At 36.3% G+C, this 15,963-nt stretch overlaps 1 protein-coding gene across 3 annotated transcripts in view; it reads left to right on the top strand.

Moving 5' to 3' along the window:
* The window catches only part of TCF12 (transcription factor 12), a 174,469-nt gene that overhangs the window by 140,864 nt on the left and 17,642 nt on the right, over positions 1-15,963 (top strand). For 2 of the 3 annotated variants that reach the window (XM_050903711.1, XM_050903710.1), the window contains exons 10-15: positions 2,149-2,254; positions 3,205-3,344; positions 3,665-3,809; positions 5,344-5,408; positions 9,599-9,677; positions 14,327-14,400. In XM_050903711.1, coding sequence (XP_050759668.1) covers positions 2,149-2,254; positions 3,205-3,344; positions 3,665-3,809; positions 5,344-5,408; positions 9,599-9,677; positions 14,327-14,400 — 609 coding nt within the window. Of the gene's footprint in view, positions 1-2,148; positions 2,255-3,204; positions 3,345-3,664; positions 3,810-5,343; positions 5,409-9,598; positions 9,678-14,326; positions 14,401-15,324; positions 15,397-15,963 lie in introns of all 3 variants that reach the window. The other variant, XM_050903709.1, reaches the window with a different exon arrangement.

Raw genomic sequence — 15,963 nt, 5'->3', positions numbered from 1 at the left:
TCCATGGCAGTGCTAAATGTCATAAAGCTTTGTTTCCACTGCTGTCCTGTGACAGTGATAGATTATCCATCAGCTATAGCATATGCTGCGTTATTCTGCACAACAGAGAACTTGTAAATTAAGCCCAGTTTTGCCTAATATGTTTGCAGTCTTATGAGTGCGAGTGTTTACAATTTGACAGAGTGACATTCCTGTTAAAATATGTCTGAGGCATGGAATATACATGCATTCATCATATATAGTAAATACATATGTACTGTTAATATTGCTTTTAATGTATTGTCATTCTGTCACTCAGGTTTGGTAAGCATCTCTATTTTACATTTATTTCATAAACTGAAAATTTGCAAGTAAAATATTGAACAAAAGCTCCCCGAAAGGCTTTCTTTCCTAGAAATTTTTCATTTATTTTGATAAAAAAATAATGTTAAAACAAGCATGCAACCAGAAGTTGTAAGTTTTCTGCTTGACTCCTTTTTACCAGGTGTCTCTCTACCTGCTGCCGTTTTCATTACATGGCTCGTATTGACAGCTATGCCCTGGCTTAATTCCTTGTGCCCTTGTCCTAATTCCATCATTATGTAGTTTGATAGATTTTATTGAAATTCTGTTGATGTAAAACGAGTCTAAGAGAGTGGTAAATCAGTCCCTCTGATATAAAAGAGTGCTGTCTGCAGGCACATGCCCAGCCATTTGGTCTGACAACAGCAGGCTAGAAAAGCATTTGGGAGTGGGGAGGAGGGGTATTGGTATGCAAATGGAAGCAGGACTTGCCCACTTCACTTTCTAAATATCCGTATCAGAACAGTCACCCTCCGGGAGAACAATGGTTCTCTTCTAGGGAATGTACGCTTTTTTGTTGGCCGGCTTGGTTTTCCTGGCCCCTCTCTTGCTTGGTAAACAACATCCCAGAAAGACAAGGGAGAGATGGGAATGTTGTAGAAACATGCGTGTGCCTGTATTTGCATAGGAAGGGATAAAAATATTCGCTTTTGAATTTTAGGGCATAATGCACTTTGTAAGTTGCATTATGTAAGCTTTAAAGTTTTAAAATTATTCTGAATATATGCGTTTATGAAGCCTTATGTATTTACAAGTAAGGTGAACAATCATTAAAATTATTAAAAAATAAAAATACCACATTTTTTACTTTGTAGCAAGAAGATGCTCGGGTTTCAATGTTACATTTTTATATTCTTTGCTGCCATATTTGTTAATTTGCCCTTTTTTTTTTTTTTTTTAAGATTTTTCTTTTAACATACACTGGTCATACTGCAATATTCAGTATATTGACCAAAATACTGGTATGAAGAAAGCATTGCTTAGAACAACTAATGTTATGGAAGAGTCCTTGAGTCTGTGAATACTGGCTTTGTTGATTTGACTTACTTATTTCTGAGTATGCTTTATATTTCTTCTTAGAGTCACTGCAGTGAAAGACTTCTAATCATTATGTTTATTTGGCATCTCACAATTTTTAACTTGGTTAGAAAATTCGTTGTTTGCAACTTGAGAATGGTCATTCCAGTGTGGTGTTACACTGAAAAAAGAACGATGCTGGTTTTCTTTAATGCTAGGCCAGTGTGAAAATAATTTGCTCGGTGTTGCAGTTTTAAGATTATTCCTCAGGACTTGCATTACATATATTTTTGATGACTGTACAAAGGTGTGCAAGTTTCTGAATGGGTGATACAATGGTTGCATTAAAATCTTTCCATTTGTCACTGGATGTTCTTTTTCTTTCTGATTGTTGGGATGCCAGCTAATTAAATATTCAAACAGGCATACAGTTGTTTTAAATGAAATTTGTTTGGGGCCCAGTTGTTTTATCTTGCTTTTTTTATCTTGAGCAACAAGTCTGTGCGAGTCATGCACTTAGAAAGCAAAATCAGCATTCAAGCTTTTATCAGGCCACCTGGCTGAGTTGGCACACCAGAAAGTGTGTTGTTAGGATCATTCTACTGTAGTTCCTCTGTACTGTGGCAACTTGCTAAAAAGCAGATAAAACAAGGGCAACAAATGCTGCAGCTTGCTACACTGTTCTTTTTTTATTTGTGCTTTCTATCTGTGTCTGTATGCTGTTACGGGTTTTTTAATGCATGACACCCAAATATTACTAACCTGCTTTTATTGCTCTCCAATATTTAGGTGTATGCACCATCCCCGAGTTCTGATGATTTCAACAGAGAATCTCCAAGTTACCCGTCTCCTAAGCCACCAAGCAGTATGTTTGCTAGCACTTTCTTTATGCAAGGTGGGTAAAATGACCTTAAATATATGGGTAGATGTCACTTGTCCTTTACGTAGAAATCAGCAGTCAGCCACTGCTGTACGGAATGAATGAGGAAGCGTAAAGGTAACATATTGTGCTAGAGCCTGTGATTAAGTTTTATATACTTTTAAAACAGTTAGATTAAGGGAGCTGTCTGTTGATTTAAAGTTTTTCTCATGACATTAATTGCTGACTGAAGTTTAAGGGGATTATACACCAGGCCAGATGGACAGAATCCCCCATCCTTTGATTTGTGGGGGCTTCAGAGCAGCACACTGAAGTGATAGAGAAAAATGAGGTGAGGGCTTCTTGACTGTTCTGGAATTCGGCTGTACAATATCAGCTAACAGTCTTAAGTTCTCAAATGCTTGCATATCCAGCATGCCAAAAAAAAGGGTTTTGCATTGAACAGAACGAGAGCAGAATTAAAAATCTGCTATTATGAAATGTTTTTATATTTTTATGGTACTAAGGTATTTTAGACTATAAATTGCTTATTTTAGGTTAATAGATGTTTTGCGCTGTGTGTTTATGATGAGCTCTGCTTAGCCAAACTTCTCTCCCCTCCACCCCCCTTTTTTATTATTTCTTTCAGTCTGGAATTTTTATCAACCCTCTTGATATAAATCTGGCCTTACTGAAGGTCTGTGTAATTAGCAGAAGTACTTGGTATTTTCTCAGCTGTGGTTGGATTGTATTTCAGCTATAAAGCCTCTGTTGGTTTTTTGGGTTTTTTTTATAAATATAGCAACAGTGCGGTGGCATGAAAATAGAAGACACAGAATAAACTGGTCACCATTTCCCTGCTGATGTTAGTCTGAGTAGCTGAATTCTGTATTCTTTTAAAATAATTTTGTAAAGGGAAGTAGAACTCGGTACTCTATTAAAGCGTATTTTTCTTGTTTTCTTTTTTATTAAAAAATAAAAAAAAGATGGGACCCACAATTCTTCTGACCTCTGGAGTTCATCCAATGGTATGAGCCAGCCCAGCTACGGTGGGATGCTGGGAGGCTCCTCTTCCCACATGTCCCAGTCCGGCAGTTACAGCGGCCTGCATACACACGACCGTTTGGTAAGATATGCAGCACAGATTAATGTATTTGTACTTGTATATGGAGATCTGACTTAAAAGAATTAATTTCTTGTTTGCTGCTCATGTATGTCAGTTAAAAACCCAGTTGTCAGAAATCACAAACTTACTGTATTAGATTTATGTCCTTTTTTTATGTCTGTTGTGTAAATAAAAACCTGTGGCTGTATAGTGGTCTGTTCAGAGGATGGATGAGTCCCTTTCTTTAATAAAGAGCTGGGTATTGTATATTTGGTATCTTAAAATATCAGCATTTATTTAAAGACTACTTAATGTCTTATCTCTGTCTCTCTTCTCTCTAGAGCTATCCCCCGCATTCAGTCTCACCTACAGATATAAATGCCAGTCTTCCTCCAATGTCTAGCTTCCATCGTGGCAGTACCAGCAGTTCACCTTATGTAGCTGCCTCACACACTCCACCTGTCAATGGATCAGATAATATTCTGGGTAAAAAGTTCTTCCTGCCTTTTTTTAATTTTACAAGAAAATGAAATTTAGGGCTGCATGACGCACAAAATTAGTAAGATTTAATTTATGGGATGCTCGTAGATCAGGGATACCGCACCACTGTGACGTTTCTGTCCTCAGTATGGCTAAGATGAGGCAAATTGTTTTGCAGTCAGCTTAAGACTTACTGGTTTATTTGCTTTCACAGCCAAGCGTATGCTCAGGAGATTGTATCCATCTAACTTAACGGCAATTGTGCTTCCATAGTTTGGTGTATGTTCATGTTCATATAGGTAGTTCTCATGTTGCAGTTTTCAGAGATGCAGTATCACCAAGGTACTGTGCCGGAGAAAGGCAGGAAGACTGTTTCTTTGCGAAGCTTGATAAACTGCATCGTAAATTCCTCTCTTAACTGATTTAGAGATTACTGAGTAGCCAGTATGGTGGTTGGTTTAGTCTCTTCCATGTTTACCTAGAAAGCATGAAATACAGGATGGTCATCTGTTCCTTGTACGTATTTGCACGTCTTAAGATACAGACGTAGAAATTAAATGCTTGTAGATTCCCCGTGTCAGTTTGATATGATTTGTACTTATCTTCATTTTAAATAAGTGGAATTTAGTTAGAGTGACTATATTGGCTTTGATTTGGGAACATGTTTTACACTTAGATCTTTAAACAAAACCCAGGTAATGAATCTGCATGGGAAATTCAGGCTGGAAAATCCAAGTTTGCCCCAAACTTGAAACACCTAGTGTTGCATGATTTGGATTTCTGATGTGAATGGCTTACATTCACATTAATTACATTTTTTTGGCATTAGAAGTTGATAATTGGAGAAAGGAGGTTTGCTTTTAAAGAGTATGTCTTCTACAGTAAAGCAGATATTTCAGAGGATTCAGGTCCTTTCTGTGTTTCCAATTGGCAGGGCTTCAGACCTCCTCTTGGCTTGATGGTGTGTGGAGCAAAAGGGCACGCAAAGCTGCTGACATGCAACTAAGAGCAGGGGTGACAGAAAGCTTGGTGGATAAGAGCTTTTCAGGGATTTTCTAAAAGAAAGATGAGAGTACAACACGGGGAATTAGAGCAGGGGGAGCAAGGAGACACACAAGGAACTGTGCAGTGAATTTGGCTTTAAGAATTAATGAAATGTGCAGCACTTTAGTGATAACAGTTTAGAAATAAGCTACAATAATATAATTTTCTGATTTTGATTTTCTTTTCACGTTTCATTAAAATTAGCCTGTGATCCTAGAAAATAATTTCAGTCTTTTTTCTAACTGTTTTCACTTGTTGGCCCTTAAGTTATCACGGTGATACTGTGTTTGACTTTAAAGAGGAGAGCATCTAAATTTAAATCTAATTGTTTTAATTAAATTTTTAAGTATAATGAGAACTGATTCTGTTGACACTGACTTCCTCAGAATATCTGTTTAAAAAGTGGTTGTGCAACTGTACATGATGAATAAAATAATAAAAGTAAATAAAACTTCAGCTTTAAAAATAAGTGTTGGGTTTGCTTTCCACGTTACAGGAAACAGAGGAAATGGTGCTGGAAGCTCACAGACAGGTGATGCACTTGGAAAGGCATTGGCATCTGTAAGTAGCAGTTGGAATATTCAGATCTGAAAGATGTATTTTGATCATTGCATCCATTATTTATGTGTTCATTCATTTTATAATATCAAATCAGGAGTTTTCCTGTATGAATTTAAAATAATGTACTGTGATACAATGCCATATACTAGACAGATGTCCATTAAAAAGCAAGTGGAAAATGCTTTGATTTGTAGAAGACTCATTCTGACTTCCTCTTTTTCAGGTGATCGAAAAATTTAGGGCAGATATCGTTTAGACAGTTGTTTAGACAAAAGATAATCATAAAAAGTTTAGGGTGTGTGGGTTTTTTTTTTCCTGTAGTGTTCTAGTTAAAGTCAAATATTTTTAACATTACTCTTAGAGCAGATCCTGCCTCAAGGTTTAAAATGTTTTCTCAGCAGCCTTATAAAACTGAGAGGTTTTGAATGCTGTGTTGTATAGCTGCAATTTATGGAACAGCCTTTAAAATGCTGTATATGCATAAAGTTTGAACTCTTAACTCTTGTTGGAATAATGTAGATAATGTAAAACATAGCAGGTATCTTCAGTCTACTATAAGCTCTGTTTGCATATGCACGCATACAGCAATTATTTTTGCATTAATACAATCAGATGTACTTTTTATAAAATAGTAATTGATACAGTATAGCAGAAATTTCAGAGTTTGGAGTGGTGGTTGGGGAAGCACTTTGTATTTCTTGTACGTAGCAAATAGGGAGACTAAGTCTGATTTAAAAGCTAGAAATGACTACTTTGCAGCCCGAAAAGACCATGCCTGGGTTGGATTCTGCATCCCTCACCTCATACCAGTGAATGCAAATGTGCGTATTCGTGCAGGTCCTGTTACCCTTGCATCCCTCAGAGGGTCATATGTTAAAAGAGTACCAGATCTGATAATGTCTGTAATGTCCATATTGGGTAGGAGAACTCTGACCTACTGGCTTTGAGGAGAAAAATGTTGTTCCTGTTGCTTTTGGAGATTCAGCAAGTAGATAACAATTCACAAGTCCAGAGGGCAGTTAACACTCCCTTTTTGTCTGTTTGAGACCTGTCAGAAAAGAACTGGGATCGTTTTGACTGCTAGAAATAGCAACGCTTACATACTTCAGGCTGTTCATTACTTTGCAGATGTATTAGGATGTCTGCTGTTCTGCAGTCTCACCAAAATTTCTGTTCTAAGTCTGACATGCTGGCCAGTTAGACCTGCAGGACTTCGTAACGTTTTTCACTGCTCTCCTTTTTTAAATTATTTTCTCATCCTTTCAGGTGTTTTTGCCCAAGTCACTAGCTGAGAAAACCAGGCTGATGTTTTGAGGAAAAACTCTAAATATATTGCGAGTGGAAGTCAGGGCAGAAATGTTTAATCTAACTGGTGGGTGGGCTCTGGTTGTCATAGAAACTTGTTTCTGTCATCCCGTGTTGTTGCTTGGCAGGAGCAGCCAGGTCATTCCATAAATCATTTCTGTCATAGCTGATGGTGATGCATTCCATCTGCTCTATCAGTGCATGCCATAGTCTGCACACTTCAAATCCCTCGCCTCATCCATCTGCTTCCCCTGCACCCCGCAACACGCGCACCCAGCACACTTCTTGCGCTTGTTCGGCAAGGAGCACCGCTCACAGTTGTGGAGACAAGGGACATGGTCTCTCCTGCAGGTGAAGCTAGCGCGCATGAATTTTGATGGCTAGTAACCAAGAATATTTTTCTGTTTGAACAAAGTCTTTTTTTAAGTAGTGCGATTGTCTTGACTTTTTTTTCGCTAAGATGACGCTATATGCCTTTCTGTTAGGATTTTAAATGCTACCGCTGCAACTGTTGAGAGGAATTTCTAGTTCTAAAATTCTGTTGATGTACATCTCACAATAGGCCTTTCATGTGCGAAACATCAGAGGATACGACATTTGTTCTTCAGTTTAGGTATTAAAGACCATACAGAATAGTATGTGATTAAACATGTAAGGCCAGATAATACATTTGCAAAGGTTCTTTTATTTTAGGTTTAAGCCTGGATAATTGTGGTCTTAATCTCAGGGTAGGCAAGAAAGAGAATTGTACATGAAAGTATTTACACAAAGTTCCCAAAGCCCTGTGGATTATGCATTAGTTTGGATAATGAACTAGTATAGATAGAAAGAAAAGAAAATCTGGGTATTCGTGCCATTTCTAATGTGTTTCCCTGAACATTTGCCAAACAATAACCCTTTAAGATTGTGCCCATGGAGGGTTATATGGCAGGAGAAACATCTGGTTTATTTCATTGCCTAATGCCAAATCAAAACACTTGGTCTTTAATTTAGAGGAGATCAAACAGGAGGACTGTTTAACTTTGTTGATTATATCAGACCTCTTTGTGATAACTTATGTTTTGATTCCTACCTCAGAACTAGGGTAAAGGCCTTTGTACGGTCTCGGTAGTTAAATAGCCACTGGTCCCCTCACAAAAGAAAAGAAAATGTAGGGAAGTTGACTTCTAAAAGTAATTCATGAATTAAGTTTCTTTGTTGCTTTAGACTCAATAACATTAACATAACAAAGCCTAACTGAAATGTACACTGTAGTGTTTAAAAAATTGGACTAACAGCTCCGAGGTTTGGCTCTGCGGGCTCTCAATTGTGCAGCTTTTGTCTAAGAGCCTTTTCATTAGACCCTGGCATATTGGCACCCCGCTGATTGGAATGGACCATGACTGATAGGAGGAGGAGTCTCATTTGTTGCAGTAAAATGAGTCATGTTACCGTTTAAGCCTGGCAGAAGGTGTCAGGATTGTTCATCATTGGTCATTTAACAGCACAGCGGCCAGGGACTGCATGCAGAATGAATTCTGACCTCGTATTTTAGTTTTGGCTTTGGTATAATGTAGGGTTTGCCTCTTATAAAATTTAGCAAAATAAAATTGGCAGGTGGAGCGGTGGAAAATGACCAGTTTCAAAGGAAACTTCATGGCCTTTGTTCTAATATCATTTTAATTTTCTGGATCTTATCTGTCCGGAACTCTCTACAGTTCCCATACTGACACCTAAGATTTATTTTTATACTGATGTACAATGCATGAATTTCCTACAATGGTCTGAGGTAGTTTGTTCTTTTAAATATATTTTCTTTCTAGCATGTGTGAAAAGGAATAGGTATTTCTATTAGGGAACTGATGGTCTTTTCTAATGAAAAAGTGTGATAGACCAGGAAGGAACACGTGGTCTATCGGGTCCTGGTTTTGTCAGTTCAAAAAATACAACATGCAACTTAACTAAGTCCCAGTTTATTGCCAGCTAAATGCTGAAATGTCATATTGTTTGTGTGAAGAGACATCAGCCACAGTGCCAGTGAAGATTTTTTTAACTGCCATCTGATGACTAACAAATCCTGATCTCTGCTCAAGTAAAACAGGTTTGAACTGATGACCTATAAAAATATGTTCTAAAGTCCATAGTCAGCCTCTAAACCTATTCAATTCCCTTCACAAAATGAATTTTCCAAGAATCTTGAAATTTTAAGTTTTAATTAAAGCTTTAAGGATTATGTCTTCTGTTTTTATCAAGACTTTTTAATTACATTACTAGCAAGGAATGAATTGTTGCAAGTTGAGGTTTAGTATCTCAAGGGAGCAATTGATATAGAAATAAGAGAGAAAAATTGTATGTGCTGCAATACATAGGAAGAGCAACAAAATTTCTGATGGTTTTTGTTTGGTAGGTACCAATAATAATTAGAGTTGAATGCTTTCTTGGTATTTTCTCTTGTGAAGGATTAATTTTTAGAAGATAACGTGTTGACTGCTAAAATCTTTTCTCTTTCTAAAGTTTGGGAAGTCATTATTCCTCCGCATTTTCCTTAAGTTTTGTTTGTTATAATTATCTGTGTACTGTTAACTCTTACGTATATTGTTCCCCTTCGATGATAAAAAGGCTGTAATTTCTGCCACTGTTAAAGTAGAAGGAAGATCAGTTATACTTGTGTTGCTATCAAATACAGGCTGTGCTTATTTTGACAGCTGCTTGAAAATGAAAGTTCTCTGGACATTTTTAGAGCCTTGAGTGTAATAAAGCAGAGCTGTGATTGAAGGATCAAATTGGTTTTTTTAATCAATCCAACATCAAGAGTGACAATTAAAAGCATGAAAAGGAATCCTAATAGCTATTTTTTTTACTGTGTATCATGACATGTATTGATGTACAATCTCTTTTGTTGTTAGATTTATTCTCCTGATCATACCAGCAGTAGTTTTCCATCAAATCCATCAACACCAGTTGGATCACCATCGCCTCTTACAGGTATGAGACTAGCCATTTGTCAATAACTTGTTTGTTGTTTTGAAAACATCAGTGAAATCAGCAGTAGCTTCCTTGCATAATTACTTCTATATTTTGTTTATTTTTCCATTGTACTAAAGCCAGATTTAGAAATCCAGATTCTTAAATATTTTGTTATGAGCATTCACTTAAATCCTGGCAACTGGCTTTGAAAATTAGCTTATTAAAATAATCTTTGAAAACATTGACTAAACGTATACTATCACAGCTATAAAGATATCTGTACAGACCTGTACAGTTGGAGAGAAATAAGAGTAATTTGGTTGGGTTTTTTTTAAAGCTGTATGTTAAAACTGTGGCAGCTTTTAGTGACAAACACAGCAGATGTGTGTTCCCTCTAATGAAAATATAGTAGGCTATGAGACTATCCAATTTTTACACAGGATAGCTTTTCATTCATATCTTTCATGAATGCTTTCATTCTATGGGAGAAGAATTTCTGGCATTTTTCAAAATAAATGCGCTGTATTGCAGCCACCTCTGTCACCTGTGCTTTGTGTGTTTGTAGTGTGAATGTGGGAAGAAGCATTCCAGTGTGGAGAAGAACTGTGGGCAGCTGCCTACAGCTATTAGTGGGTAGTACAGCTTTCACAGACACTGTGGCCTCAGCTGTCTAGTAAAAGTTGAACAGCTGTTCTCCATACAGAGAGGACTGTGAAAGCTCCATTGACTTAAATTTGTTGTTTAACAAAGAACTAGAATTACAAGCAAGATGATGTAACTTTAACCCTGTTCTTTCCTATAGTGCAATTTGTTAAATTATTTAACATTTATACAACCGTCTGTTTTCCCATTCTCTGTTGTTTAATATATCCCTGCAGGCTCCTGGCCATTGGTCACTTTTTTGCAAGAGTGTTTTACTTTTTATAAAAAAATAAAATTAACTTGTAGTGAAAGGTGTACAGAATGAGCTTAGCTGAACACTTTTGTAATCTAGATGAATAAATTAGTAAAGTTATTGCATGCAAAATGCAGGCATATACATATGTATGGGAATATGCATATCTATATATGCAATGTCACTCATAAAACTTTCATCATTTATACTTCACTCATGTTTAATGGACACTGTTCTGGTTTTCTGTGGATTTAATAGATTAATGAATATCTGACATGGCATACCTGAGCAAGTGCTTTGGGCATTTTTTTTCTATAACTGAAAAATCCATGTTGCATTGAGTAATGATGGGATTAATGGGATTTTTGATTTAGTGATTACAGTTGACAAAAAAATTTTTTGTGTATCCTTGTTGTACTGAAAAGGCAGATCAGACTAGAAAATAATTATTATTTTCTTTTTAACATCAAAGCAAATACTGAAAATATTTTGTGGCTGGAAGAAAGAAGTTCTGACATTTCAAAGTATTTAAAATTTTAAAGATCCCAGTTGGAGTTCCTTGATTAGATACAACGCCTAATTTTGTAAGCATGAAAGTGCTAGCTAATTTCTGGTTTTAGAATACAAATTTGAGGTCCCTAAAATCTGGGTTTTCCCTTTGCTGTTGATGCCTTTGTCTGTTGGAACCTGTATCAAATGTAAAATTCTCCCAGATTTGCACTTTGATTTGTGTTCCTTATTCTGGATTCTGATGGCGAAGACAGTAGTAGACATAAGCAAATAATATTGAAATCCTTCTCAGGTGCAAACCTAGCATCTGCTTTACAATTGTACCCTCCCACCCCACCCCCTTTAATTCCAGTGATACAGAATTTATCAAGCCTTTGGTAAATTGCTCCAGTAGTTAATTACCTTCATTTATGAATCTGGACTTTTATCTTTATTCCCAGATGAGTCACTAAGAACACAGTGAAGCACTATGTAAAGTAATTACTACTATATTTATTGCTATTTATACTCCTGGTAGCCATTTTCTGTCCTGACCCAAAAAGTTATTGCAGATAAAACAAATGTTCTGTGTATACTAAAATAATATATTTTGGAGCATTTTAGCCTTCATTGTGACTTTCCTCTTTTGCAGTTAGTTCTTTGTTTATTTAGCATTCTTATTGTTATAGATTTGACTAAGTCATAATTTACCTATCCTTTAATTGTAAATTACAGTAGGAGCACTCTATTTGCCATTTAAAGCATTGAGAGATAGTAACTTCATAAGACACTTAAGTATATAAGCTCATGTTTGACTATTTGGCTGTTATGTTACTAACGACTTTTTTTAGTAATTTAAGTAAAAGCTTCGAGAACAACATGATGAAAACCCCCAAGTATTATGAGACAATAGTGGGTGTCTCATTTTCCCTGCCCTCATTTAATTTCTAATTTTACATAAACATGCCCAGAGCTTAACTTCTTGCATAGTTTTAATGATTGTGTATATGTATGTGAAGTTTATATATGGATCTGAATGGTGGTAGCCTTGGTATTTTAAGAATCCTTCTCCCAGGATCAGAGGTATTCGGAAGGGTTCGGTCAGTTCTGAGGATGCGAAACCAGCCCTCTGCCGGCTCCGATGGGAGTGTGTGTTTGAAAGGGGAGCCAGAGGATTAGTGTTGGGGAGACTCTGAGAGTAAGAACAATACTACAGTGATTACTATTGATGACCCCTGTAAATCCTAACACTTGCCTGGCTTATTTGTTTTTTCATGCTGCTATGTTGGTGCTGCACTAAAAGCTGCAGTTGTTAATTGCAGGGCTTGTGGTGCCAGGATGCTTTTTAACATAATTGGTGGATTTCATGCACAAACTTCTAGGAGGGGGAGTGGAATGAGGAGAGCAGGAAATCAGTGCCATCTGGCAACCTGCGCAGACGTGGAGACAGAGTATGCCACCGCTCAGAAAGAGCGCTAGCGTTACTAGAGGTGTGATTAAAAACTGCAGGTTGCAGTTGGGTTGTTCGTTTGAGAGGAAGAGGGAGTTGAGTATTCTCTCCCCCCTTTTCTTTTTGTTTCCTTTGTGAGAAGTCCCACTCAGAGTTTTGTTCTGGGCTTACATTAAGGAAATAGTACCTTTTTCCATTAAAAAAAAAAAAAGCCCAGACTCATCAGACTTGATGCACAGGCGTTGAGTCTATTTGCTTTCTTAACTGGTTGCCTTTCTGCTTAATATTCAGCCGATGGTTTATAGTAGGAAGTAGTACACTCAATCCTGTTAGTAGTGAGCACTCATTAAAGCCTTGACTAGGGTCTTGTCTCTAAAAATGGAGTTTTGACCAGATAAAAATTTGACCGTTGCACTGAGCCAAAATATTCTAAAGTTGTTTCATTGATGCTTTGCAAAAATAAATGGGACTCTCAGCATTATTCCCAAGTTCAGGAATGACAATAATGCGGAGGGAAACTACAGATCCAGACCCAGAGTGGCTGTGTGAAGTGAAAATTGGTAATTATAAACTTACTTACTGATGTCGTGTATTTTAAAAGAGAATTCCAGCACAGTTACGGCAGCTCTGGGCTTTTATGAAATTGGAGATTTTTTTTTTTTTTTTTAATTAGAAAGGAAATATTTAGGTATTTTAATAGCTATGCAAGCTGTACTCTTTTTGTTAAATAAAACCCTTTCTTTAAAAGGTAACTACTTGCAGCTCTCTGAACAAAGGAACTGTAATGTTATTAAACCTTTTCCCAGTTTTCCAGACGTACAGCTCTGGCTGTTATTGAAAGAACAAGCCCACAGGCTCTTCCTTTAATGAGCTGCTTTGGATTGTATGTCCATAATTTATTAATGTAATTGCTTTATTATTACGTTTGTATGGCTGAAAGGAAGCTGTCTCTAATGGCCATAGAATTTCATGTAGTATCTTTATAAAAGATGCATTATTAGTTGGTGAGGAAAATACATGTTGTACTACTTCAGGCTTTGTTTTAAAAGTACTGCTTTATTAGTTATTGCATTTCACATCTAATTATTTTGAAATTTTACATGGTAATTAGGTATATATATGTCAGATTAGAAGGGATGTGTATTTGAATTTGCAGTGTATAAGTAATATGGATATAATTGTCCATTTGTTGCACAGTCAACGATTCTTTAGCTGCCAATTTACCTTAAATATATCTGAAATACCAAATAGGAATAACTTAGGTGTATTTTTACTCCTCTAAACTTGGAATGCATTATAATCTAAAATGGTATAGTGTAGAACTAGACAAGATAAAGCTTTTAGATCTAGTTTTAAGTTTTCTCACTTAGTAGAGAGGTGTCATAAAAATGGTTTTCCAGTTATCCTTAATTCAGTGTCTATTTGATTTCTTTAAATATTTTTGTTGTATATTTCAACACTATTAAAGATACACCTACATATACTGAACATAACCTGAAGAAGAAAGTATTCAGCAATCTTTTTATGGTGACACTAGCAGAAAGCAGGTATTTCAGATACTGTGTGTGTGTGTTTAGTCCACTTTTTTAATGTTGAAGTACTTTGAAGATGTCACTGCTTTGTCATCGATAATGTGTGTAACTCTACAGATGCCAGGATATAAAAATTATCCCTCGGTAAGGCAGAATGAAGGAATTTGTCCTCCTTTGTATACCCATATGTTAGCTTACCTTTATGCAGAATATATTGATTTTAATTATGTTGAGAAATATTGTGTCTCTGCTTCCACTTACGCTGCATAAATCCGTGCGTTAACCTAGACAATTTTGACAGGTGCCAGTCAGTGGTCTAGGAGTGGAGGACAAGCCCCCTCATCTCCAAACTATGAAAACTCTCTACACTCCCTGGTAAGAATTGTTGAAAGCAACATAGTACTTTTTACTTAAGAGCTGAAGGCTTGGTTTTGTGTAAATCCTGCATATCATTAAAGGAAACAGTAGGATAGCATTACGAATGAATTCTTTGCTAACAAATGGCCTGTTCAGTTGAACAATATAAGACGTGCAGGGTGTGTCTTTCACCATCTGTTCCTTGGGCATCAGGCTTCTGTGCTGAGGACAGCTGGTGCTAAAGCGCTGTTATGAGATTCTGGTACCTTTTCACAAATCCATAGCTAATTCTTATCTAAAGTTCAGTCTGGAGAAAAGATAAAGACTTCATGCCTTTGCATTTACTTGTCCTTCCCCCTCTCTCCCTGAAATGGTAGTCTCTTGGGCTTGTTTTCATTACACACTCATTAAAGTATTAATATATTTTATTCATAATTATAGTTTGTTATTGGGGAATGTTCATTTATTAATTAATGAAACATTTTACAGAAAAACACAGGAAATAATCTACAGCCTTGTAAATTTTCTTCTTTTGAAGATTCAGCAGAGGATTTAAGTTACTGACTTCTTTCTTAAATTTCTGATACAGCATTGGGAAGGAAAGGGAAAAATTTGAGGGAAGGTTTTGATTACCTGTTAATATTTCTAGTTTCTACAGATGTAATTTCTTTTTTTCTGTCTAACAAGAATAAATATAAGCTAAATCAGTTTTCTTTTCTTCAATATTTTTGCAATTAAATATAATCAATATGTACATCTTAGAAACCTAACATAACTGCAGTGTTAAATATTAGCCTTTTCTTATCTTAATATAATCAGATCTCTGTTGCATTAACTTGACTAACAATTTATTGCTGACATGCACATCAGCTGTTTCCTCACCTCTTTTTTGAATTAATCTTAACCTGTGCTTTGCTTCCTGTTCTGTCTTGACTTTGCCAGAAAAATCGAGTTGAACAGCAACTTCACGAGCATTTGCAAGATGCAATGTCCTTCTTAAAGGATGTCTGTGAGGTACTATTTCACTTTAGATGGTGCCTTTTTGTGTTTCAATTAATGCTTCCTTCGGATTCCCCATTAAAAACTTAAATTAGTGTAGCATATGACCCATCTTTTGACTCCAACATTCTGCTGTTTCAGTTTCTAGAGAGCTGCAATGTCAGAATTGGTTTTGCTTTGGGGTTTTTTTTTGGTCTTTTTTTTTTTAAAGGAAAGTAATTTTAAGACAGACTTTTCTGCAGTAGCATACAGAACTCGCTTTTATCTCTGAAATATCTAATCTGTTTAAAGATCCATTTTAGAAAATGATAACTTAGTTTTGTCCAGGTTTTTCGTAATACAGGTTCTCAAAAAGCCACTGCCTCTCTTAATTGTTACCAACGTGGTGAGGCTGATTTTATGATCGTTCTTTCTCGTCCTGTGTTAGATAGCTTATTTTGTAGCACTTTCTTTTCTCTTGTTCATGCCATGTAATAGAAGCTGAGTAACATTAACCTTATAATAAGTTTCACTTTAAAAGCTGCCACCTATTTGTGGAATGAATGCTATCTCGAGCAAAATCTCCAGATATCTTTTCTTTTT

Source organism: Gymnogyps californianus, chromosome 11 (genome assembly GCF_018139145.2).
Source record: "Gymnogyps californianus isolate 813 chromosome 11, ASM1813914v2, whole genome shotgun sequence".
In the NCBI taxonomy this organism is placed as follows: domain Eukaryota; kingdom Metazoa; phylum Chordata; class Aves; order Accipitriformes; family Cathartidae; genus Gymnogyps; species Gymnogyps californianus.
The sequence above is the reverse complement of the archived record's forward strand: the minus strand, read 5'-3'. Positions and strand labels throughout refer to the sequence as shown.